Consider the following 27,851-nt stretch of genomic DNA (forward strand, 5'->3'; position numbering starts at 1 on the left):
TTAGAAAAATGAAATAATCTGCTTTTAGCTTGTATTTCGTCCAATTGTGAATAAAAGAGTTCAAGGGTGAGGGGTGAGCAGAACTGTGGCCTGACTAGAACAGTGGTGATAAGTGACCAATGCAAGGGTGAGGTTTGAAGAGGAGGGGTTGACTTTGACTAGTCTCTAGTGTGTTGATATTTGATTAAGGGAGGCTTGAGGAGGAAGAGTGACACTTGATTTGTGCAGGATTGAGACATGACAAGGGGAAGGGACGTTTGAGAAGGAGGGATGAGAGAGTTCCTAATATGTATTACGTACTACAACTTCCGCACGCTGCACGAGGTGGAACTTCGAAAGTAGGCAAAAATTGCTTCTCCAATATAAATCCCCGATCACACTCAATGTGAAGTCATGGTGACGTTGGTTTATGCCGCGTTCACAACACCTTGGAACTCGGAAAACTCCGACTTCAGTACATTCAAGACATCTGGGAACCGTTTTGAAAGTTCTACCAACTCGGAATTCGAACTCGGGCCTCATTCTAAAAGTCGACTTTCTGACCTGAAGATCACTGAAGTTATGATTTTCAAGTTCCCGGTTGTCGTGAACACAACATAGTTAAACTCACGTCGTCGTCTCGCGACAACAAATCAAAGGCAGATAGATATACAATGTTTTTTAAATGAAATTAAAACGTTCAAGTAATAACATGTTCAACTACTTAAGACATTGGCTCGAATCTAAGTTGTGTCTTTAGATTTCTAGAAAACTAATAACCAAGGAATATTGTTAACTTCTCTCATTGACTTCTCAAAAAACGGCCTAGTCAATTTGGTCTGTTTCGCAAGAGTTCCAATAAGTCTCGCCTCTGGGTTTAGAAACCAGTAGAAACTCCGTGTTCCAAATTTCACTTCTGAACTTTTTTTGATTCCTCAATTCCGTATTGTCCTAAACGAAGAAAGAATAACAACAACCAGTCAGTATAATTTCGAAACTAACGTTATCCATATCAAGCTTAGGCTATAAATCGGCAAAAGAAACGCCAATGACTTGGTAACAAATAATTTTGAAAAAATAGAAAGAATTAAGACAGATACTAGTCAGGTAGGAGATTCCTTGATAACGTTAGCTGCGCTCGGTTGGTCTGCTCCAAACTATTGTGGCGATTGTAAATATTGCATCAAGAAATCAAACAGGTCACTGATAGCATACAACATAGTTTGCGTTTCGCACGTCCTTTTTTACTTTGACAACTCACATTTCTTCGAAAGGCGATGTCTAGAATGCTGAGCAAGGATCTTCCAGATATCGAGGTATAAGGCTACTTTATTATTCTGCTCTATCAAATACTGCTGTATCAGAAATGTTAATTCGCATTTTTGTTGCTGTGTCACTTATCACATGTTGCATGTATTCGATAACGAAATAAGTGTCATTATTGACCGTATAAATGACATTGTCTTGTATTTATAATTCAGGTGCTTTACCAATACAAAGGGCTAGTTTTGGTATGCTTGTATGAGGAATAGATCTGTATGTTTCCCACTAAAACAGTTGTTGAAAAAAATAGCTTTATCACAGCAACTACCCCATCATACTTGCAAGACAGTTAAACAATACTGCTAAGTTAACGTTGAATAATGGTTCATTGATATTTTGTTGTGGCAGAGATTTTCTGATGCCTTGAAGTTATTGGGGCAAAGTTTATCCTGTGTGGGTGTTGGTTTGTTTTGAGTTAGTGTATGCAGTTTGTTGTTGTGATGTGTTTTGGAAATGATACAGTCTAATAGAATGGAATATAATGAAATGGGATATAATATTCACATAGACCTTATTGTTTTGCAAAGCAAACAAATGGCATATCATATGTTGCTTTCTTGAGTCAAACCCAGGCAATGGATGTCTATTGCTGTATTGTTGGCTTTATGCTGCACCTGGTATTGAATCAAAACTAAATTATTTATCATGTTTCCATTATACATGCCCATTTTTCTTCTATTTTATGAAATCCATCACTACTGTGTATGGAATTACTTAATCAATGAAATGATTTACTTTATAATAAATACAATAACCACAAACACGCTTGCATATACGAGGAAGGGATCAGTCTAGGAAGTCCTATTTTACCAGGAGTATTTCTTATTCATTATGGACTGAATGTACAGTCTATTGCGATAATACCATCCACAAGTCTTCTGTTCTGCTAACTAACATACCAGAGAGATCATGTGGACATCACATGGTCATTTCACTGTTCACTTCTGCCTGTTCCAGTGGAATGTGCAGGCTATAGGCCAGGGTCAACTTATCACTTCCTGAGACATTGGAGAAAACTTGCTGTTGTCTAATCTGTTGCTGTGTGTGTTGGGACTTGTGCATGCTTCTCTACAAGTGTAAACAAACATGACTTTGCATGTAAACATGACTTTGCATGTAGTACATAATAATGTTTATGAATGACCTATGCTCCCAAAAGAGCAATTCATTTAAGCAAGTAAGTCATGGCGTACTCAATCTCACATGTTTAAGCATAATAATAATTGTAGCGTCTACAATTTGACCAAAAGGACAATAAAGGGTATTTTGATGATTGAGAAATCTAATGGCTTTAACTACTTGGCTAGTAGATCATTGAAAATGTGTTAACCATTAGCAAATGAAATGCATCTGAACTGCAAAGGTTTTATCCCTGAGTGAGCTCGGATGAATGTTTTGCTCTTGAGACTGAGAGCCAATAAGTCAATGGGGTTTCCTGCTGAGGGAGGAGAGGGCCCCAAGAGGTGGGGGTTATCCTGGAACACTAAACACTGTACATTTCTTGGAAGAGTTTCACATTGCAACTGGCTCTGTCTTTCCACATGTTATTTTTCCCAGGCTAGTGAGAGATTGGTGTGTTGGATCAATTTCATACAACAAGACGACAATGAACTATCAATTACTTTGTGGTTTCAATAGCCTCCACATCTATTAAACTGTTTACTTGTTCTTAGAGACAAAGTTAAGTAAAAATGTGGGTCTGGTTCAGCCAGTATTATTGGGCGGCAGGTAGCCTAGTGGTTAGAGCGTTGGGCCAGTAACCGAAAGGTTGCTAGATTGAATCCCAGAGCTGACAAGGTAAAAGATCCCCCTGAACAAGGCAGTTAAACCACTGTTCCTAGACTGTCATTGTAAATAAGAATGTGTTGACTTGCCTAGTTAAATAAAAAAATATTCAAATGAGCTCTGCCCCAAAAACAGGAGCAAATTTGGTTGGACCGGACCAAATCTTTACCAATCGTAGATATCTGTTTCACAAGTTTGGACATCACAGTACATTAACAGCACAGCAAAGTACTGTAGAGGAGTTTAGTACAGCACTGTTAGGTTCTGAACGAACAGATTAAAAACTCACAGATTAGAAAATGCTCAAACCAAATTCATTCACTCACTGGGTTATACATCTGCAGAGACATGATTACATATACCCTCTTACCAGGCGGATTCAACTCCTTGCACAACCAGCCAAGGCATCTCTGTTGCTAAACCTCTCACTGTTGTAGTCCTGCCTGACGCTAGAACCTTCGTGGGCGTGGAAGTCTATGTGTGTGTCATAGGACGGTTCCTTCTCACTTCATATGACCTGACCTCGGGATGAATTCCTCACCCCTCTGTAGCTGTCCTAACTGGTCAGTGACCCAAACCAGACTGTTACCCTTTGTCTCCCTCTTTAGGAGCCATGATATTTACAGTGACAATAACATGTTTAACAGAATGTAAACTTTCTGCACTCCCCCTTGTCTCACTCAGTAACTTTCTATACACCTAGTTCTCATCCACCCACCATTGACTCCAACACATACATTCCTTATACATGTAAAGTCATCAATACGTTCTGGTATGGTAACATGAATATGTATATTTCAAGCTAGAATCCAACAGTACAGTAAAGAAAAGTATAGTAGAATAATGTAAAATCGCCAACCAGAGCCTCTGTGAAGTGAATAGCAAAGCATCTTTCCCAAGAGCCAGTTAAATTTTGACATTATAGTGTTGTTTACCTGAAAATATCTGATATTATTTAGCTTTTTAGCACACTTTAGTCGCTTGGATCGAGCTGGCTTAAAAAGCCTTGGTTCAATGCTGGACTGAGGGAATCTAATGGAACCTTTTATGAAGGCGGTAGCCACAGTGGAGTGCAGTAAGTCAAACCCTTCATTAGCATCTTTATTCAGGGACTAATGGCAACAGTGACGTGACCTTCTTCCTGCCTCTGCACTTAAAACCATCACTAAACTACTCCTGCCTGCCATTGGAAATGGCTTTTTAAATCTCATTATAATTGCCATCTCTGGTGCAATTAAATACTAAAAAAAATTCTGCTGCTAGCCATCCCGTCCTCCTGTCACATGTCTTATTTTAATATCCACGGACGGCACCCAGGCACTCATATCAGTTAAATGTGTAGCATGTCTTTTGTGTGTGTGCATGTAAATGATTAAAACCTAGCTGGATTTCTATTAGAGTTGATTTAAAAAAACAAAAACCAGAGCTTGTGTTCCTGTATGGCTCAGTCGGTAGTAGATTAACACGGGTAATCGGGATCCCGAGAGTTTCCCGGGAACACGCTTTGTTTACATTTCTCGAAAAAATAAAATGACAAGACCCAGGAAATACATTTTAAAAAATGCCCCAATGTCGCACTAATGTAATTCCACAAAATACTCAACATGCGCAGCAGCAGATTAGCAAAACATATAATGGCACATTATCCAAATAGTTTGTCGCGTGGAAGCTTTTAGCCTGCCATATTTACTTCACACAAAGTCGCCATAAATTAAAAGCACACACATAATTGATATTGCTGGACTGTACAACCGTCCCGAATGCAGTTAATAAACCCTACAGGAAGTCCCTACAGATCGCCTACAAAACAACATGTGCCTCTTTGAGCTCTCATTGTGACTCTTCAGAAACTCCCAAATTTAATAGGCCTATGCACAATTCGCATCCCTGTCGCATACATGACGTCTGTGAACAATTCAGACAGGCACGAGGGAAAATTCTATCTTCTCCTGTCCCACTGAAACCCAACATTCGGACTCCTGTCTTTCATGAAAATTCCTACCTTCATTCTGTAATCCATAGGCTCCATTACCAAAGCAAGTCTCTTGCTTATGCATGTCAAAATACCACTATAAAATGTTTTTCTTCTCTGCACTGTTTGGTATTGCTGCCCATATGAGAGCTTCGGTAGAGAATGTGAACAACAAACAGTATGAGAGTAGATATGGATCTTTTTTAAACCGAGTTTATATATTTCAACTATTCCCACTGTTCATTTCCCATTAACCATGTGCTGATCTGCTATCTTTATAATCAACTCGATTTAGCCAAGTATAGGAGATATTCTGTCATTCGTTGGAGGTTTTCTAGCAGGCTTAGCAACTTTGGACATTTGACTTTGTTGTTTGACTGCTGTTACAAAGTTTGTGTGCTATACTCATTTTATGTGATGTCGGCGCTCCTGTCTGCCCACACCAGTCGCCGCTCAACTCCATAGTAAATTGTGAAGTTGATTTTAGTCGGTTATGTCGAGATCGCTACTGCTGAAACTACTGCTGAATTAATTTAGAAACATGATAACGCTCTGAATTCGTGAATGGCCTGTTTCCCAATTCACAACATTGTCCTTGGCAATCAAAGATAGTTACTTTATCATGAATAAATATCAGTTTCATTTGCTCAAATCTTTACATTGTGGCGCAGCCAAGCCGACCTGGTGGCGCAGCACCTCTCTTATTTGGGGAACCCTGGCATAGTGACCATATCTTGGTTTTGAATAGCTTTAAATGGGCTTTTTTTTGTTGCTATTTCTTGGGACTCTCTGGATAATTATGAATTATTCCCGGTACTGAAACTTGCTAGATTTTTGTGAAACTCTGAAACCATAGTCTGTAGAGCATGGCGCTTGCACGGCCAGGGATGTGGGTTTCCCGGGCCGGGACGGCAGGGTAGCCTAGTGCGGCAGGGTAGCCTAGTGGTTAGAGTGTTGGACTACTAACCGAAAGCTTGCAAGTTCATATCCCCGAGCTGACAAGGTACAAATCTGCCGTTCTGCACCTGAACAGGCAGTTAACCCACTGTTCCTAGGCCGTCATTGAAAATAAGAATTTGTTCTTAACTGATTTGCCTAGTAAAATAAAGGTAAAAAATATATACTGCTCAAAAAAAATAAAGGGAACACTTAAACAACACAATGTAACTCCAAGTCAATCACACTTCTGTGAAATCAAACTGTCCACTTAGGAAGCAACACTGATTGACAATAGATTTCACATGCTGTTGTGCAAATGGAATAGACAACAGGTGGAAATCATAGGCAATTAGCAAGACACCCCCAATAAAGGAGGGGTTCTGCAGGTGGTGACCACAGACCACTTCTCAGTTCCTATGCTTCCTGGCTGATGTTTTGGTCACATTTGAATGCTGGCGGTGCTTTCACTCTAGTGGTAGCATGAGACGGAGTCTACAACCCATACAAGTGGCTCAGGTAGTGCAGCTCATCCAGGATGGCACATCAATGCGAGTTGTGGCAAGATGTTTTGCTGTGTCTGTCAGCGTAGTGTCCAGAGCATGGAGGCGCTACCAGGAGACAGGCCAGTACATCAGGAAACGTGGAGGACGCCGTAGCAGGGCAACAACCCAGCAGCAGGACCACTACCTCCACCTTTGTGCAAGAAGGAGCAGGAGGAGCACTTCCAGAGCCCTGCAAAATAACCTCCAGCAGGCCGCAAATGTGCATGTGTCTGCTCAAACGGTCAGAAACAGACTCCATGAGGGTGGTATGAGGGCCCGACGTCCACAGGTGGGAGTTGTGCTTACAGCCCAACACCGTGCAGGACGTTTGGCATTTGCCAGAGAACACCAAGATTGGCAAATTCGCCACTGGCACCCTGTGCTCTTCACAGATGAAAGCAGGTTCACACTGAGCACATGTGACAGTCTGGAGACGCCGTGGAGAACGTTCTGCTGCCTGCAACATCCTCCAGCATGACCGGTTTGGCGGTGGGTCAGTCATGGTGTGGGGTGGCATTTCTTTAGGGGGGCCGCACAGCCGTCCATGTGCTCGCCAGAGGTAGCCTGACTGCCATTAGGTACTGAGATGAGATCCTCAGACCCCTTGTGAGACCATATGCTGGTGCGGTTGGCCCTGCGTTCCTCCTAATGCAAGACAATGCTAGACCTCATGTGGCTGGAGTGTGTCAGCAGTTCCTGCAAGAGGAAGGCATTGATGCTATGGACTGGCCCGCCCGTTCCCCAGACCTGAATCCAATTGAGCACATCTGGGACATCATGTCTCGCTCCATCCACCAACGCCACGTTGCACCACAGACTGTCCAGGAGTTGGCGGATGCTTTAGTCCAGGTCTGGGAGGAGATCCCTCAGGAGACCATCCGCCACCTCATCAGGAGCATGCCCAGGTGTTGTAGGGAGGTCATACAGGCACGTGGAGGCCACAGACACTACTGAGCCTCATTTTGACTTGTTTTAAGGACATTACATCAAGTTGGATCAGCCTGTAGTGTGGTTTTCCACTTTAATTTCGAGTGTGACTCCAAATCCAGACCTCCATGGGTTGATAAATTTGACTTCCATTGATAATTTTTGCGTGATGTTTGTTGTCCGCACATTCAACTATGTAAATAAAAAAAGTATTTAATAAGAAAATGTCATTCATTCAGATCTAGGATGTGTTATTTTAGTGTTCACTTTATTTTTTTTGAGCAGTGTATATCAAAAAAAATGTATGCACGCATGACTGTAAGTCTCTTTGGATTAAATCATCTCAAAATGGCATTTACAGTACATGTCATATTATTATTATAGAAATAGGTATGATTCTTATGGTAGCAGAGCAGACCCTATGTCTTTCCATAAACTGGTTGTCTGGGAACACTGACTTGCAAATGATGGGACCAGGCTAGCTATGAAGTGTTATTGAAATGATTTAGGCTGCCTTGGAAGATCCTCGTATTAGTTGGGTTTTTGTCCGAGTGCTGTGGTTGCTTATGAGTTGCTTACACGGTGTAGGAATTGGACATCTACATTATTTATTGTTTTACATTTAATCCATGGCATCCTCAAGGGCCAATTGGGGCCAACAAAGATAACCGGCTCAGATCTTTAAAAATGCTATTTGAGGATGTGTATTGTAAAACTATTATTGAATGAGGCAGTTTCAGTTCCAGTCAAAGAAGCATATTGTGGTGAGATAAACAGCTAGAGGGAGTTTATGTAAGGCGTTTGCTGTGATAATCTTCAACATCTTGCTGAGTGTACTAGGTACGTGGAGGCACTGGTATCATTTAAAACATACACGCCCAGACAAGCACATCTCAGAAGTGACACCCAAACCGGTGGACCGGTAATTGCACTCCTGGCCAGGTTTGCTCAGATTGCGCTTTTAATCAATCAACGAAGCAGAGATGATCCTTGGGCTTGTCAGAGAGAGAGGCAGAGAGAGAGAGAGCTTGAGAACAGCCAGCCGAAACTGTGTCCTCTCCTTTTCCTCCACTGCACAATTTACTGCCACCTCTGTGCCCTAGGGGAGGAGAGCAGTCTCACCTGATCACATGTGACCCCACTGTCTGCTGCAATCTCCGTCTGCAAACTCAATCCCCTCTGTGGAGTTCATACCCTAGTCCCCCCACAGACACCAGGCAGGGCTGGCTTGGCTTGGCTTGGCTTGGCTTGCTTACACACCCAGATAGCATGTGGCATATTGAACTTTTTTTTCTTTCCTTCTCCTCTCCTCATTACCCCTCCCTCCCTCTGCTTCCATCCTTTCCTCAGAGAGCCTCAGATAAGACCTGAGACTAGACTCACTCGGTCATCAAGCCCTGATTTCTTTTACACTTCATTTACCTTCTGCTTCTGTGCTAATTGTTTTCCGAGCCTCAACATGGCCAGGGACACTTTTCAAAGGCCATGTAATGAGCCTTTGGCACATAGTGCCCATTACCAAAATTAAAGCCTGTTACCGTAGCGAGCGCATGGTTTGTTTCAGGCGTCCACAGTATTCGTCTGTCTGTCTGTCTGTCTGTCTGTCTGTCTGTCTGTCTGTCTGTCTGTCTGTCTGTCTGTCTGTCTGTCTGTCTGTCTGTCTGTCTGTCTGTCTGTCTGTCTGTCTGTCTGTCTGTCTGTCTGTCTGTCTGTCTGTCTGTCTGTCTGTCTGTCTGTCTGTCTGTCTGTCTGTCTGTCTGTCTGTCTGTCTGTCTGTCTGTCTGTCTGTCTGTCTGTCTGTCTGTCTGTCTGTCTGTCTGTCTGTCTGTCTGTCTGTCTGTCTGTCTGTCTGTCTGTCTGTCTGTCTGTCTGTCTGTCTGTCTGTCTGTCTGTCTGTCTGTCTGTCTGTCTGTCTGTCTGTCTGTCTGTCTGTCTGTCTGTCTGTCTGTCTGTCTGTCTGTCTGTCTGTCTGTCTGTCTGTCTGTCTGTCTGTCTGTCTGTCTGTCTGTCTGTCTGTCTGTCTGTCTGTCTGTCTGTCTGTCTGTCTGTCTGTCTGTCTGTCTGTCTGTCTGTCTGTCTGTCTGTCTGTCTGTCTGTCTGTCTGTCTGTCTGTCTGTCTGTCTGTCTGTCTGTCTGTCTGTCTGTCTGTCTGTCTGTCTGTCTGTCTGTCTGTCTGTCTGTCTGTCTGTCTGTCTGTCTGTCTGTCTGTCTGTCTGTCTGTCTGTCTGTCTGTCTGTCTGTCTGTCTGTCTGTCTGTCTCTGTCTGTCTGTCTGTCTGTCTGTCTGTCTGTCTGTCTGTCTGTCTGTCTGTCTGTCTGTCTGTCTGTCTGTCTGTCTGTCTGTCTGTCTGTCTGTCTGTCTGTCTGTCTGTCTGTCTGTCTGTCTGTCTGTCTGTCTGTCTGTCTGTCTGTCTGTCTGTCTGTCTGTCTGTCTGTCTGTCTGTCTGTCTGTCTGTCTGTCTGTCTCACATGCAAACACACGTACAAACCTGTCTGTCCCTCACTCCCTCTTTCCCTCTCGCTCTTGCACACACATGCAAACACACATACAAACTCACACATGAAACACACTAACAACAATCACACGGTAAATGGCAGGAGCCTTTACCAGGGGATGTCTATGCTTTATGAACTATTGTCGTTGGTTGCCTGGTTTGTTTAACTTGGTGCTGCAATGCCGGGAAGTGAGTGCAACTGATCTGTACTCTGGGATTAGTTTCTTTCACTGTAGCTGGCTCAGTCTGTAGGGGCGAGCAGATGGCCTGTGATAGTCTATTTCATCTCTTTTGATTCAGTGTCTTTTAAGTCTGGGAAGAGAATACATGTTGAGTTTGGTGGGAAAGGCTGTTACTCTGATGTCAAGAGAGAATGTAAATGCACTATGTACAGTTGAAGTCGGAAGTTTACATACACCTTAGGCAAATACCTTTAAACTCAGTTTTCACAATTCCTGACATTTAATCCTAGTAAAAGTTCCCTGTCTTAGGTCAGTTAGGATCACCACTTTTATTTTAAGAATGTGAAATTTCAGAATAATAGTAGAGTGATTTATTTCAGCTTATTTCTTTCATCACATTCCCAGTGGGTCAGAAGTTTACATACACTCAATTAGTATTCGGTAGCATTGCCTTTCAATTGTTTAACTTGGGGTTGAGGTCAGCGCTTTGTGGCGATCCTCTCCAATATCTTGACTTTGTTGTCCCATTTTGCCACAACTTTGGAAGAATGCTTGGGGTCATTGTCCATTTGGAAGACCCATTTACGACCAAGCGTTAACTTCCTGACTGATGTCTTCAGATGTTCCTTCAATATATCCACATCATTTCCCCCCTCATGAGGCCATCTATTTTGTGAAGTGCACCAGTCCCTCCTGCAGCAAAGCACCCACACAACATGATACTAACACCCCAGTACTTCACGGCTGGGATGGTGTTCTTTGGCTTGCAAGCTTCCCCCGTTTTCCTCCAAACATAACAATGGTCATTATGGCCAAACAGTTCTATTTTTGTTTCATTAGACCAGAGGACATTTCTCCATAAAGTACGATCTTTGTCCCCATGTGCAGTTGCAAACAGTAGTCTGGCTTTTTTATGGCAGTTTTGGAGATGTGGCTTCTTCCTTGCTGAGCAGCCTTTCAGGTTATGTCAATATAGGACTCATTTTACTGTGGCTATAGATACTTTTGTACCACTTTTCTCCAGCATCTTCACAAGGTCCTTTGTTGTTGTTCTGGGATTGATTTGCACTTTTCGCACCAAAGTATGTTCATCTCTAGTAGACAGAACCCGTCTCCTTCCTGAGCGGTTTGATGGCTGCGTGGTACCATGGTGTTTGTACTTGAGTACTATTGTTTGTACAGATGAACGTGGTACCTTCAAGCTTTTGGAAATTGCTCCCAAGGATGAAACAGACTAAACAGGGAAAAATCTAATTTATATAGCCCTTCTTACATCAGCTGATATCTCAAAGTGCTGTACAGAAACCCAGCCGAAAACCCCAAACAGCAAGCAATGCAGGTGTAGAAGCACGGTGGCTAGGAAAAACTCCATTGAAAGGCCAAAACCTAAAAAGAAACATCGAGAGGAACCAGGCTGTGAGGGGTGGCCAATCCTCTTCTGGCTGTGCCGGGTGGAGATTATAACAGAACATGGCCAAGATGTTCAAATGTTCATAAATGACCAGCATGGTCAAATAATAATAATCACAGTAGTTGTCAAGGGTGCAACAGGTCAGCACATCAGGAGTAAATGTCAGTTGGCTTTTCATAGCCAATCATTCAGAGTTTCTCTACCCCTCCTGCTGTCTCTAGAGAGTTGAAAACAGCAGGTCTGGGACAGGTAGCATGTTCGGTGAACGTGTCAGGGTACCATAGCTGCAGGCAGAACAGTTGAAACTGGAGCAGCAGCACGGCCAGGGGACAGCAAGGAGTCATCATGCCAGGTAGTCCTGAGGCATGGTCCTAGGCTCAGGTCCTCCGTGTGAGAGAAAGAAATGTATTTATCCGTTATTTTACCAGTTAAGTTGACTGAGAACTTTCTCATTTGCAGCAACGACCTGGGGAATAGTTACAGGGGAGAGGAGGGGGATTAATGAGCCAATTGTAAACTTGGGAATTTAGCCAGGACACCAGGGTTAACACCCATACTCTTACGATAAGTGCCATGGGATCTTTAATGATCTCAGAGAGTCAGGACACCCGTTTAACGTCCCATTCGAAAGACGGCACCCTACACAGGGCAGTGTCCCCAATCACTGCCCTGGGGCATTGGGATATTTTTTAGAACAGAGGAAAGAGTGCCTCCTACTGGCCCCCCAACACCACTTCCAGCAGCATCTGGTCTTCCATCCAGGAACTGACCAAGACCAACCCTGCTTAGCTTCAGAAGCAAGCCAGCAGTGGTATGCAGGTTGGTATGCTGATGGCATAAAAAAAGAGAGAGAAAGAGGGAATTAGAGAGAGCCTACTTAAATTCACACAGGACACCGGATAAGACAGGAGAAGTACTCCCCGACACATAAACTACTACCGCATAAATACTGGAGGCTGAGACAGGAGGGGTCAGGAGACACTGTGGCCCCATCCGATGATACCCCCGGACAGGGCCAAACAGGAAGGATATAACCCCACCCACTTTGCCAAAGCACAGCCCCCACACCACTAGAGGGATATCTTCAACCACCAACTGACCATCCTAGGACAAGGCCGAGTATAACCCACAACCCAAGGGCGGGTGCCAAACCAGACAGGAAGATCACGTCAGTGACTCAACCCACTCAAGTGACGCACCCTTCCTAGGGACGGCATGAAAGAGCACCAGTAAGCCTGTGACTCAGCCCCTGTAATAGGGTTAGAGGCAGAGAATCCCAGTGGAGAGTGGGGAACCGGCAGGCAGAGACAGCAAGGGTGGTTCGTTGCTCCAGAGCCTTTCCGTTCACCTTCACACTCCTGGGCCAGACTACACTCAATCTCCTATGACCCACTGAAGAGAAGAGTTCAGTAAAGACTTAAAGGTTGAGACCGAGTCTGCGTCTCTCACATGGGTAGGCAGACCATTCCATAAAAATGGAGCTCTATAGGAGAAAGCCCTGCCTCCAGCTGTTTGCGTAGAAATTCTAGGGACAATTAGGAGGCCTGCGTCTTGTGACCGTAGCGTGGGGCAAGCCCATGTAATGCTTTGTAGGTTAACAGTAAAACCTTGAAATCAGCCCTTGCCTTAACAGGAAGCCCGTGTAGGGAGGCTAGCACTGGAGTAATATGATCAAATGTTTTGGTTCTAGTCAGGATTCTAGCAGCCGTATTTAGCACTAACTGACCGGTCACAGAAGCCTTAACGTCGACAGACAGGACATGAGCTGTGTAACTCCTGAATGTAGGAGTTGATGGATAAAGTGAGTGAGTGGATAAATGTAAAGCTATCTTAACATTTTCGCATGCTAGAGTGAAAACCCAACAACAGTAGACTGATCCCAGATCAGTTTGTGCTATCTTATCAACTCCAACGTTTGTGGCGAACAGCTCAAACATATTTTGGACCAGGCTACAACAGCAGACTTAACTTAAAGGAGAGACACGACACAACCATGTTGGCTGGAAAAAGAAACGGTTGGTGCCCTTGGTGTTCTGCTCTGTTGGGTGACATGAATACATGCATGACTTAGTGAGTGTACATTATGGCACCACACCACCACTGCTCTTATGTCTCCACACAGACTGGCCAGGCTGTGCTGTGTGGGAGGTCACACTGGGATCCCACTGCTTTATCTCTTTGTCTCAAGCAGAAAGCTTTATGTCTTTAACCCCAAGTCTACAGCAAGCAGCTTGTCACCTACTCTCATTATGAGAATGGTATGGATAATCTGTATGTGGTTGTATTGAAATGGCGTGCTGTGTCGTGACCGGGTCGTCAGTGCAAAGGAACGAGAGTTCATGTGTGAGATAGGATAGGACTATCTAAAAGGTACCGTTTGCCCTGCAATACAGACAGTACACAACCATAGCTGAATAGATGAATATTTCTGTTGAACGTGCCATTTGTTTTTATTGCACTGTTTCTCATCATAAAGGAGAACAAATTATATCCTTGGCCTATATTTAATATTGCTGACCCAAAGGCTGTTGCTCTATCTCTCTAACTGCAGATCAATATGTGGAAATTCCTTTATTGATTCCAGCAGAAGAGTAAGGATTACAAGCTAGCTAGTTACCTTGGAGGTTCCTCGGACAACCTGATGCTGTAACTTGTCACTTTGATCTTAATAGCAAGTCTCGGCGCACATTTAAAAAAAAGTTTTTTTTTCAGTGTCTGCCACGATTTATCAGCATTTCTCTGTTTCTCTCGTCTATCATTCTTGAAATCCAACTTCTCCCACATGGTGACCTCTGACATCACCTATTAAGGAAATGACCTCAAACAGCATTTTCGGCAATTAATACAAATACAAAACATTGTTTAAAAAAGCAATCTATTAATATGGTTTTTGAACACTCATTTGTTTGCAAGCCTGGTAGCCGTACTTTTAGTTTATGGTTGACACCGCTTGTTGGCCATTAGCCAATCGGGCGATTCTCAACTTTTTCAAAGCACGTGAATGCATCCAACTAGTATTTTTGACTTCACAACTGCTAAATTCCCACCTCCTACTTGGAGTTCAAGGATGATAGACCAGTTTCCCACCAGTAATTACCAGTTGGAGCGCCATTCAAATAGATTTTCCCTAGTTGCATGTGTTAAAAATAGAGAATGAGAGAGATATCATCGTCATACCTGTATATATCCCATTATGGCGTCTGTGAGTGCACTGGCAGCTTCATTGAGGCCATCTCCATTTTGAAGTAGTCCATTTTTTTCTTCTATTACTTCTATGAGTTGGCAAACAAACTGAAAGTGTGTATACTGCCATCTAGAGTGTGTTGTTTGAACATGTATAATGCCAAGTATGGCAATTTACTGCCACCTACAGTTTTGAAATGATTGCTTACAAGTATAATTCATTGGCACCACTCTATGGTGGTAAATTCCCACTTCCCTCTAGGTTACGAACACAGCATTATTAGCGGGGAAGTTGTGCCTGCCCTTTTCTTTCCTAATCAATAGTTGCTTCATTTTGTGCAATAAATTACTTTGACCTTCATGTTGTTGCTATTTCATACCTCCTAGGACTTGTCATGCAAGATGTATGCCCATGCTGAAGCTCCTGGGTATGCAAAGCAGTGTGTGTGTGTGTGAGTGAACCCTATTAATTATATTAGTATCAACTCTATTGTTTAATTCAGAAAGTAGGCTTCACCTCCGAGTTACATCTGGAGGCATTAGCTAGCTAGCGCTAGCTCAGTAGCTTCCCTTGTTTTTGTGACCAACTCAACATTCTTTACTCCAATCTCAGCTGACTCCTTCTTGCCTACTCTGTCTCTCTCTCTCCTTCTAGTTTCAAAACTATATGGCTGTAGTCCAGTGAGTCATTTTCAAAAGAAATGAACTCGCACACAGCTATCTGGTGCAGTCAAGTGGCTCAGCATTCCAAAGGTATTCACCTGTTTCTACGTCAAGCTAGGACAATGTTCTATTTCATGTTTTCATGGCCCACGTTCAGCTCAGCAGTATCTATATAATAAATTACATCTCCAATTTACAATGACATATCATATTGTCTGTACCACTCAACCTCTCCGTAATACAGAGTAAAATATTGGTACTCCTTACATTATGCTAAGAATGACTTCTCTGCCAAAGGTTTGGAACAATGCACTACTTATGTATACAGTGGGCTACAAAATTACTGGCAATGTACAAACAATACTTAAAAAAATATAAACAATATAATTATATAGATAAACTCAAAATACCAAACGTGAGAAATACTGTACTTTATTCATGTTTCAATGGAATCCACCAAAATAATTTATTGATTTCATAAAAAAATCAATGTCCTCCAAATCAAGGTTTCACAATTAATGGCACCCTTAAAGATTATTGTAAATAACATCTACCAAAATTAAACCAGGAATGAAATTAGGTAACACGCATGCAATAGCCCTTTGTCATCCAACACCATTATGAAAACAAAAGAACTGGCAGTTCAAAAGAGACAGATGGTCGTAGACCTTCATAAACCTGGTAATGGCTACAAGAAGATCCACAAATGATTGAATATACCACTGAGCCCTGGCAGGTCAATTATTAAAACATTCAAAAGATATAGAACAGTTGAAAACCTCACGGGTAGAGGACGCAAATGCATTTTGCCCCCCAGGATAGGGAGGAAGATGGTGAGAGAAGCAACAAAATCCTCAAGAATCCCTGTGAAAGAATTGCAGGCCTTGGTGGTGTCTTGGGGTCACCAGGTTTCAAAAAGCACCATCAGACGTCACAACCACAGGCTCTTTGGAAGGGTTGCCAGAAGAAAGCCTTTTCTGACCCCAAGACACAGATGAGAGCACTTGGAGTTTGCCAAACGTAATTTAAATTATGACTGGAAGAAGGTGCTCTGGTCATATGAGACCAAAATTGAACATTCTGGTCAGATTCAGCATACTAGGAGAGGCACCTCATACCCACGGTGAAATATGGTGGTGGGTCAGTGATGTTTTGGGGCTGTTTTAATTCCAGAGGTCCAGGGGTACTGGTTAAGATTGATGACATAATGAATTTCACAAAGCATCAGGCAATTTTGGCTGACAGTCTGGTTGCCTCTGCCAGAAGGCTGGGACTCGGCCATAGGTGGACTTTCCAACAAGACAATGACCCAAAACATACCTCAAGATCCACACAGAAATGGTTCTGTGACAAAATCAATGTTCTGCCATCTCAGTCGCCAGACCTCAATCCAATCGAAAACCTGCGGGCTGAGTTGAAGAGGGCAGTTGATAAGCGCAAACCCAAGAATGTGAAGGATCTTGAAAGTATCTGCATAAAGGAATGGTTCAAAATCCCTCCAAATGTTTTCCTTAACCTTGTCAAACATTACAGGAAAAGACTCCATGTTGTTATCCTTGCCGGAGGTGGTTGCACTAAGTACTAAATGAGGAGTGACAATAATTATGAAATCTTGATTTTGGTGAAATTTATTTTGTATTCATTAAATAATTGTATGGTTTTGGTTGGTTCCATTGAAACATTAATGAAGTACAGTATTTGTTGGTATTGTTGGTATTTTGAGTTTATCTCTATAATTATATTGTTTTTATTTTTTAAAGTATTGTTTGTACATTGCCAGTCAAGGGTGGCAGTAATTTTGGAGCCCGCTGTATATATATTGTTTATGAAACATGGCCTTTTAAAAAGATTTTTAAAGCAGTTTTATGACGATGAGACTACTATGGTTATCAGAATATAATTTGAGCTAAACTACTATGGTTACCAGAATACAATGTGGACCGTGACTGCTTCCATGCATTGCATAGCACATGGATTGTCCCTGTCTTAGTACATAGTATAGCTAGCTAGTATATCCTACACAGTTCTTTGGTGTCTGATACTGTGGTGGGTTAGCGAGTAGCTATTCTGTATCTCCCTCTGTCTCCCTAGGGGTATACTACGGAGCAAGCGAGATCTACTCAGGGTTTTCTAAAGCTAGCTAGCTTCAGTTAGCTTTCCATTCCAGTATAGACTTGATCCGTACTACGACGGTGGATATTGCTCGTCCGCCTGTCGCTAACTCTAGCAGGTTTTTAACTGTGCATGCATGTCGCACGTGGCTCGTCGAATGCCAAACTCTTCATTGAGACGATGCTAAAACATCAATCCATTGGTAAGCAGGTGCCACATTTTCACCTGTGCCTAAATCAAAATGGAAGACCAGGTTTCTTGCAAATTCAGTTTAGAAGTGTAGTCTTTATTTTGTGCTTATTAATGCACATACACCTGTTGTTACTAAATGTGTAATGTGATAGGTATTTAATAATTAAAAAAATATACATCCAAAAACACATTTGAAAAAGTACAATATTTAATCAGTTGTCTTCTTCAAATGAAGAGGATGATGATGCAATCTTTGCAAGATTGAGGGAATAATTTCATTGGTCATCAATTTGCAGCTCAGACACTTCATCCAGGACAAATGTAGTGAGCCCTGAGTTAGCCTAACCCGTAGCTAGTTAGATCTGAAGGATTCGTTGCCATAGCAATTTACCAGGCTAAAATGTGAGCCACATTTGCGGTACCGGTTATCCAAAGTTGAACTTAGAGTTGACCAAAGTTACCTCGCTAACTCCTCTAACTACATTCATAGTATAGGGCTCATGTCTCATGCCTCAAAGTCTTAGCTTGTGCTTCTCAGGTCCTCACTCAGCCCACCAAGTTAATCACTGCTTCCAGTTTATGATTTGCCCATTCCCTGTGTCCATCATATACCCCCGCCCTCCTTCCTCACCTCCCTCACACCCTGGTTGATTTCCTCTGAGGGCTCGGTCTGCGTTTGCATACCACCGGCCGTTCTGCCTGGCCCGGGCACTTATTGATCTTCCATCTGTTTGGGGCCCAGTGTGATCAGTGTAGAGTGTGAAAGCCAGACACACGCAGGCAGGCCAGGCAGCCTTCTCTTCCTCCCCAGCGGACACATGCGTACTGATGCAGCCAACACTCACAGATGGGCCTTGGTTCCTTGGTTTAGACGAGGCCTTCTGTGCAGAGTGCGTTTAGCGTGGAAGCAGGTCCCCAGTAAGTACCCTGCAGTGAGAAAGGTCGCACAAACAGTAGGGGAGGTGTTCTCTTGTGTTGTGTAGACACCGGGTGTTTGGGTGACGGCGCATGCGTGCACACATTCTAACACACACTTGACGTGATCATGAGTCTTTTAGGATGTGATCTTAATGGATACAAGTACTGAGCAGCATTGTCAGTTTACTTTAAACAGTAGTGGTACGCTCTGTCTGACTGTTTTAGTTACATGTAGAACCACTGTGAATAAGAGGACGTGTAAAAACACCTGATATCTTAGGGACTATCTCTGGTGTTTAGGCCTAGTAGGTATTGATCTAAGTGTAGTGTATGGATGAATGCCTAGTCCTCTTGTAAGCGTTATTGATCCCACTGGCCCAGATGTGTAACATTTGACTTCACAGAGAAATCCTATAGCAGCATACTAATAGCATCAACTGTGTATTTATTGAGGGGTGATACATATGTTAAACCCTGCTGCGGGTCCATTTACAGGGATGCATGTTGTTAACCTAGTTTTTGCTATGGTCAGCTATGGCAATGAGAACTCTCTGCTTTTCTATGGTGCAGGCCAGAGCATCTGGGTTGTGTGCTGTAGGGAAAACTATTTAATACTATTTAAATACTACACTGAACCAGTAAGAACACCCAGTGTTCGTTTATGTTGCAGAACATTTTGCTACGGTGTGCCTTACTGAACACTACCCTGCTTCACTCAATCTAGATTTAAACACCATAGGATGAACCCTGCCTAGTATCCATTTCCCTGTTATTATTCTTCATTTAACCATTTAGCAACCACAGTAGATTAGCCCCTGTCAAACATGGTTAGTGTTTCCTGCAACCCTGCCTGGATCTGACTGCCATGGATCTGTTTCTCTTGTACATTTTCCACTTGAGGAGACCAGGTCAATACAGGGCTGTAAATGGGGTTCTCTGCTGGAGATACAAACACTGAGACAGGTCTATATGCAGTGAGGGAGGGTCCATTTAACATTGAAGACATGGTAATACGATATGTTGTTTTTGTTAATCCTGATATTTCTTTCTGTCGCTCTGTTTAATACATCATGTTGGAGACCCAAACAGTTTAGGCATGTAAACGTTTCTGGTGATACGAGAGTCACAGTTGTTGAATCTAGTATGTTGTGTTTTAATGTGGAAGCATTTCACAATGTTTTACATTGACCTTTATAACTAGAAAAAAAAACGTAATGTTTAATCGTTTTCTCTCTAATGCATGTTTGGTAGTGCACTGTTTCTGGCTAGTCAGATTCTTGCTAATCTGGTTTGTTAATTCATTCTATGGCAGTTACTCTCCCACCTTTTTGTCCTGCTTCTCCTCTGGGTGTCAAGTACTAATTATGTGTGTTTTGTTCCAAATCTTTTGGAACCACTTCAAACCCAACTGCCATGCGTTCTAAGTTATGGCCGATCTAATGCTTCCAGATCAAAGCAGTTCTGACACGTTATAGTTGTAAAGGGTGGATATAATATAAACATAACTATTTTAATAAGATACAGACGGTTAAATCATATCTTTATTGTTATGTTCATGCTGTCGAAACATCATTGTTCCTAACGGATCCCAAGAGACTTGTCTCCGCTGTCAGAATATTTGTACCTTTCGGTCCTTATTGGTTTACCTCGAGCATGTACCGCTGCCATGTTGCTTTATCTAGACCACACAATGGAAGAAATAGTCCCACAGGCCTCAACAGACAATAAAATAAGAAACGCAGTGGTGTAACTACACTTTATTAGGTGTGAAATGAAAGAATTAATAGGAAGATTTCTGGTGTTGCATAAAGTGTGACATTTCATTTAGCATGACTAACACAGTAGGGAAAGAGACACAGGTTATGTTAGGCCCAGGCCTGGCCTTTTACAATAACACCCCCGTACCTCCATATGAAACAGTCTTCTCCCTTCCACCTACTGTGAAAATATGAAAAGAAAAAGCTTTAATGTCTTGTCACATAGCTTGTGGGACACTAATTGAGGTTGGATGCTGCTACTTTTGTTGAGAAAGGGGGGATGATTACATGGTGGATATACACAAAATGCTACTCAGAGATGCACTTTGAATGTTTTATGCTCAGCATTTGCATCAATCGGGGGGGCAATGCTAAAGTGATGTTTGCACCAAGGAAACAGAGGGGGGAAATAATATGTTCTCCAAACCATCTGCACAGTACTTCGAGAAATAGACTCCCAAATCTGCTCCCAAAACTCATTTAACCTCTTGCGCCGAGCCATCCCAGATCCGGTATCGTGACTACAGCCTCAAGCTCATTACCATAACGCAACGTTAACTATTTCTAAAAATCGCAAATGAAATGAAATAAATATGCCTGCTCTCAAGCTTAGCCTTTTCTTAACAACACTGTCGTCTCAGATTTTCAAAATATGCTTTTGAACCATAGAAAATCAATCATTTGTGTAAGAGTGTTGATGGCTAGCGTAGCATTTAGCACGCAACATATTCACAAAAACCAGCAAAGGAATCAAATAAAATAATTTACCTTTGAAGAACTTCAGATGTTTCAATGAGGAGACTCTCAGTTACATAGCAGATGTCCAGTTTTTCCTGAAAGATTCTTTGTGTAGGACAAATCGCTCCGTTTTGTTACTACACATTTGGCTACCGAAACGAACCGAAAATTCAGTCACCTAAACGTCAAACTTTTTTCCGAATTAACTCCATAACATCGACCGAAACATGGCAAACGTTGTTTGAATCAATCCTCAAGGTGTTTTGTCAAATATCTCTTCATTGATATGCTGTTCGTGGAAGCATGGTTTTTCTCAGAATCCCATGGAAAAATACCAGCAGCTGAGTTTTGCGCACCAATTTCCACGCAGGACACGGTGCGGACACTTGGCAAATGTAGTCTATTATGGTCAATCTTCCAATGATATGCCTGCAAATACGTCACAATGCTCCAGACCCCTTGGGGAAACGATAGAAAGGGTAGGCTCATTCCTGTCGCATTCACAGCCATATAAGTAGATAATGCAAAACGTAGCCTCAGAAATCCTGTTCATTTCCTGGTTGCAGAAATCTTGGTTTTGCTTGAAGCTTTTGTTCTAGGGCACTCACAGTGAAAATCTTTGCCATTCTGGAAACGTCAGAGTGTTTTCTTTCCAAAACTATCAATTCCATGCATAGTCGAGCATCTTTTCGTGACAAAATATTTTGAGCTTAAAACGGGCACGTCTTTTTATCCAAAAATGAAATACTGCCCCTAGAGTCTGAAGGGGTTAAACGTTCAGTGGTGGAGAGCTAGCTGCTTGGTCTGGGGGATACACCTGACATAAGACGGTAGAAGCATTTGATAACCAGTCGTCTGAAAGTATACCGTCAGATTTTACAAGGCATATTCTTGCCCCCCAAAGCAAACACTGGCTGCCAACATACTCCAATTGATTTATCAATGTGTCCCAAGGAAAATATGTAGACCCATACACTGTCGAAAAAGGGGAATAAATCCAAAACGGAGGCTTAAATGCAAAAATAAAGGCATTGTATTGTACTTTAATCATGCTATTGTACTATTTACTTGTTTGAATGTATAGATTTCCTCACTAGATCATGTGACATACTGTATACAACCTCAAATAGAAGCCTAGTTTGTGCGTTCACGATTCACTCTGATGATGGCTTGATGCCGAGACGTTTGTATTGTTTTTCACCTTTCACTTTTCTGCACAATCAACATTTTGGGCTTCACAATGTCCCAATAAAACACCTCTATTTTTGCATTTAAGCCTCAGTTTCTAGATGTATTTCTCTTTTTCGAAAGTGTGCGGATCTCCATCTTTTCCAGTATTCCCATTTTAATACTTATGCACCTGGAACAGACATTATTTGGTTTAAAGGACATTTTAAAGAGCACAGACAACCCCATATCACAGTATGTAGCAACTCTGTAGTTACTGTGAAAACAGTATGCAGTAATCTGAATCCCTAGAGCTGCTTTACATCCTCATATCCACACACGGTGTTTAGAATCCAAGTCCCTGCGGTCTTCCCAGTTTCCCGATCTTTATGAATGGTGTTTCATGGATGCGCTATGCTCTACTGTGCACTGCTTAAACTGGAGTGTGTGTTGCATTCATAATGAATACAGTGAAGAGGCTCATGATTGCTGATCAGTGGTAATGCAGGGTGGTGGGGGGAGTTGATTGTAATGGAAGGTTACATGACTGACGGTTTTGTTGTCACGTGTGAAGATGGTGTTTTGGAAATTTGGTAACAGAATGGCACCAATAGCACAAACCTGGCAGGTAGTCTAGCGTTGAGTGTTGGGCCAGTTAAAGGTCGCTGGTTCGAATCCCTGAGCCGTCTAGGTGAGAAATCTGCCAATGTGCCCTTGAGCAAGGCACTTACATCGAATTGCTCCTGAAAGTCGTTCTGGATAAGAGCATCTGCTAAATGACTCAAATGTAAAACCGTCCTTCTATTACCAGACTTTGCATCTGTACTGTTCTTCAAGGACATTTGTTTTTGTAACGTTTTCTGTGGAAATTGTTAGAAGTAGTCCTTGTGCCTAGAGTTATATGGTTTGTTTAACTTTGCTTTTCATTGGTTTTTGTTTGACATACATCTTAAAGTGAAAAATTGGAGTCTCCGCATCACTCTGTTACCATGGAAATGCCCATGGGACAACTGCTACCCTGAATGTAGAACAATGAAACCTCCTTACGCAACATATGCAATGCACATTTCTGATTTGTTTTGGGAAACGTACAGGTAAAATAATATATTCTTAGTGAATTAATTGGTATTTATTGCTACTGGAAAAAGGGAATCCCTGAAAAATAGAGTCATTAGACCATAAATGACTATTTCAACCTCTTAACAGGGATTTTAGCTAACTGTTTTCTAGGATAACCATCTAACTGTTTTCTAGGAAAACCATCAATTTCCGGCTATGTTTTGTGATACAACTGACATGCATATTTTACTTTTGAGGTATAAATAGTCCCTCCCCCTGCTCTGTTTTACTGTAAAGTTGACTTTTTCTCTCACCACCCCCTTCTCCCTCTGTTATCAGAATATCCTGGCCCTGAACCCCCGGGTGAAGAGCCATGCTGATATCTGCTCCACCTCTGCTAAGAAAGTAGAGAAGAAGCACTGGAAAAGAAACCCAGAGAAAGGCTGTGATGTGAGTAGAGCTCCCTAACCCTGAACCCCCCCCCCCTCCCCATCACACACATACGAACGCACACCAAACAAGACATATGACTGTCGTAGATGTTGTACTGGTTCCAAATTTAGAGAACCGTGTTTTTCTTGGATCCCCACCTCGTCTGACGAGGTTATCTCTGGTAGCTGTTTTTTAACCTTTGCTTGGACTTATGTCAATGTCCACAGCTGTGTCCCGGACACCCTGACAAGATCACACACACACACACACACACACGCACACTTCACTGTCACGTCCCTGTCGCACACAAGCAAACACAAAACACACACACAAACACAATTATCTTAGGATTCCAGGCACATGCTGTCAAAGTCTCAGAGAATATCTCCTAAGACCAGCCTCACGGTTTGTTTTTTGGCAGGTGGCTGCAGTCCCTCGTCTGTCCTTGAAGGGAACTGATACGACACTGTGTGTGTGTGTGTGTGTGTGTGTGTGTGTGTGTGTGTGTGTGTGTGTGTTGTGCGTGTCTGTGTTCGTGTGTGTGTCTGATGTATACACAAAATAAATTGAAGATGTTTTGTAGGAGAGATTATTCTCTCTCCCTGCTGACTGCTCTGTGCCTAAGTACAACCAGCTAATTCATCACACTAATCAATGGTGATGGATTCTCCACTTTATGTACTGTTGAAAAGCTTAATAGTTAGAACATATGGCGTATATGCATATATCCAGAACCTATGCACACATTTATGTTCATGGATTGGTGAAGTTCTTTATCTGAAATAACCAAGCATACAGTCTATTGGTCTACTATAATCATGAATAAATATGTGGATGAAGTATTTTAGGTTAATTTGATGAATGTTGTCATATCTTTATCAAAGTAACAAAGCAAGGCGTCAACCATCGAACTGAAAGTGTTTTGGCAACACACAGCATTCTCCCTGATCCCTCTTCCATCGAAACACCCTTCTACTGCTAAACCATTATAGTCCATAGCTGTCTTTTGATTTCTTTTAACGATAGGGTATAGAGCAATCCTATGTAACATATTTATCCACTTGCGAAGGGCAAGAACGGTGCCCATTTTAATTAAGAAGTTTGTTCAGAACCTGGAGCATCCTTATAAGTGTTCTGGGGGTCAGGATGGATGCGATAGAGGCCACAAACATTATGTGCATCCCAAATGTCACTCTATTCCCTCTATAAGTGGTTCCCAAACTTTTCATAGTCCCGTACCCCTTCAAACATTCAACCTCCAGCTGCGTACCCCCTCTAGCACCAGGGTCAGCATACTCTCAAATGTTGTTTTTTGCCATCATTGTAAGCCTGCCACACACACTATATGATACATTTATTAAACATAATAATGAGTGTGAGTTTGTCACAACCCGGTTCATGGGAAGTGACAAAGAGCTCTTATAGGACCAGGGCACAAATAATAATATAATAATAATCCATATTTGTGCTCTTTACTTAGCCATCTTACATATAAAACCTTATTTGTTAACCTGTTATGGCTGCATCCCTTTGTTCTCAATTTCTGCCTGAAGACATACCCTAATCTAACTGCCTGTTGCTCAGCCCCAGAGGCAAGGATATGCATATTCTTGGTATCATTTGAATGGAAACATTCTGAAGTTTGTGGAAATGTTAATTGAATGTAGGAGAATATAACACAGTAGATCTGGTGAAAGAAAAGAGAAAGAAAGAGCATACGTTTTCTGTTTTTTATTGTTGTAGTATCATCTTTCACATGTACTAGAATAGCCACACAACACAGTCAGATAGGATGCTGGAGATAATTTGGATGGATAACACAAGAGGGCAACTGTAGGTGTGCACAGTTTCAGGCTGATAACTTCATGAATGGGTGAGCTACGTGACATTTAGCATGAAGTCACCCAAGTTGCCCAAATGTACCAAAGTGGCCGAATTGGTGAAATGACCTATAACTATATACAACAGTGCAAATAACTATATACAACATATCAAAAAGCAATTCTAACACACACACACACACACACACACACACACACACACACACACACACACACACACACACACACACACACACACACACACAAACAAATGTTTTAAAAAATATTAGAAAAAAAACAAAAAAAAAACAGTACACCATTTGGAAGTCCTCGACACAATATGTTGCTGCCTGTGCAATGTCCTATAGCACTCTTTCTGATGTAAAGCAGAGGCAAAATTAACAAGGGGTGCAGTTCATGCGACACATAACACAACGACACCTCCATGCTGTGCCCTTTTGTCCCTGAGGCATAGTCATGCCTGCAGTAATGAACTGTGGCATATGAACACCACTGGGGGCAGAGGTAGAGCGGGCAGCTTGGCACCGGGGGCTCCCAGTCAGAGTCGCTATCACTGAAAGAAAACATTTAAAAAATATTTGTATTGTATGAGCCTTCTAACATCACATAAAATAAACATATGTATTTTATAGAGCAGAGGGAACAGTCACTAAGGTGAAGTGCTGTTCCATTCAACTCCATTCAATATATATATATATTTCATAAAACGGCATTAGCCCTTACCCGTCCAGAAGTACGTCCTGTCCTTGCAGAAAAAGCTCCTCAGTTCCTGTTTGAATCATAACACTCAGATTCCTCAAACAAAATTTCTGTCTCACTTTCACTTTTTCACTTTCACTTTAGACTTTGACTTCGCTTTTCCTGATTTATTCGCCATGATATCTTCAATAAAATCGTTGAAAATCCGAACTTTCTGAAATACAGCTGCGCGTAAAAAGCCTCACAGTAACTCCTCTGTGTTACGAGTAAATGAGTGAAGAGGTGTGGAGTCAGGCGCAGAGAGCAAAGGATGTGGGAAAAACAACACGCTTTAATGTCCTGGAAACATAACATGAACAAAAGTGGAAACACAAATTAACAGAAATATAAACGGACAGCGTGAAACCCAAAATGCCAACAAAAATACACTCAAACAAGGAAACAGGAGAACAAGCCCGCACGAAACAGAAGCGGGATGAACAGACTATATATAACCCAATCCTAACAACCAAACTAGAAACAGGTGCTACCAATTAGACAAAACTAAACGAACACAGAACAACGGATCGGCGATAGCTAGTAGACCGGCGACGATGACCGCCGAGCACCACCCGAACAAGAAGGGGAGTCACCTTCGGTGATATTCGTGACACTCTGATCGTCAAGGCGAGAATGCAGTTCCTTACGCGTGCGATTACAAACAAGGAATGGCGGTTCAACCCAAAACCATTACATACTGGCGTTTACCTCAGCTCATTGGCTAACTACCCAGCTAGATTTCAAGAAGATCAGTGGTCATTGGGCAGAAATATAGTCAATCAATGAAGCTTCGCTAAAATTATTGGTGCGTAAGGTAGTCATTGTTCATTGTATTCAAATCAGTTCACTTCGGTCAATACTCCCCGCAAAAAAAAACACTTTGGCTGTGTTGCAAACATCCAGAGGAATGCACTGAAACCAATCATGACTAGATAAACGATTGTTTACTGTGTGTAATCACGTCGAATGCTCCGTAAAAATTGATAGAGATGGAATTCACGGCACAAACGGTTTACAAAATGTTTCGATTTAGGCTATAAAATTGATTTTATCAAAGAAAACAGCACTTCATTTGATCACTGGGACCCTCAGGAAGAGAAATAAGAGCAAGATATCAGAATGTAAGTCATGATTTTACCTTCAGATGTGAATGTGTAAAAACTGTCATGGCGGAAAATTGTTTCTGTTGTTGATTGCTCTTCTCAAGCAAAAGTATGGTATTTGTTCTCTGTAATAGCTATTTTAAATTGGAAAATGGAGTTTGATTACCAAGATTCTAATCTTTTGAAGGGTGTAAGACACTTGCATTTCCAAGAATGTTTAATGTTACGAAGTTGTATTTTTAGTTGTCACTCTGAAATTTCCCCTGATGCCAGCCCTAAGAGGTTAATGAAAAATGGTGAATAATTCACCACAGGTGAAAGAGAAGGGTGTGCTTGAAAGGATGCACATAACTCTGCAGTGTTGGGTTGTATTGGAGAGTCTGTCTTTTTCTGC

General features: G+C 42.1%; 1 protein-coding gene across 2 annotated transcripts in view; it reads left to right on the top strand.

The window, feature by feature from the left end:
- The first annotated feature begins 630 nt into the window (after positions 1 to 630).
- Positions 631 to 27,851, top strand: part of LOC118361160 (dihydropyrimidine dehydrogenase [NADP(+)]-like) — a 237,050-nt gene continuing 209,829 nt past the window's right edge. For both annotated transcript variants that reach the window (XM_052483339.1, XM_052483340.1), the window contains exons 1-2: positions 631 to 1,295; positions 23,683 to 23,793. In XM_052483339.1, coding sequence (XP_052339299.1) covers positions 1,257 to 1,295; positions 23,683 to 23,793 — 150 coding nt within the window. In that variant the 5' untranslated portion in view covers positions 631 to 1,256. The remainder of the gene's footprint in view (positions 1,296 to 23,682; positions 23,794 to 27,851) is intronic.

This window comes from Oncorhynchus keta, chromosome 28, assembly GCF_023373465.1.
Source record: "Oncorhynchus keta strain PuntledgeMale-10-30-2019 chromosome 28, Oket_V2, whole genome shotgun sequence".
NCBI lineage: Eukaryota > Metazoa > Chordata > Actinopteri > Salmoniformes > Salmonidae > Oncorhynchus > Oncorhynchus keta.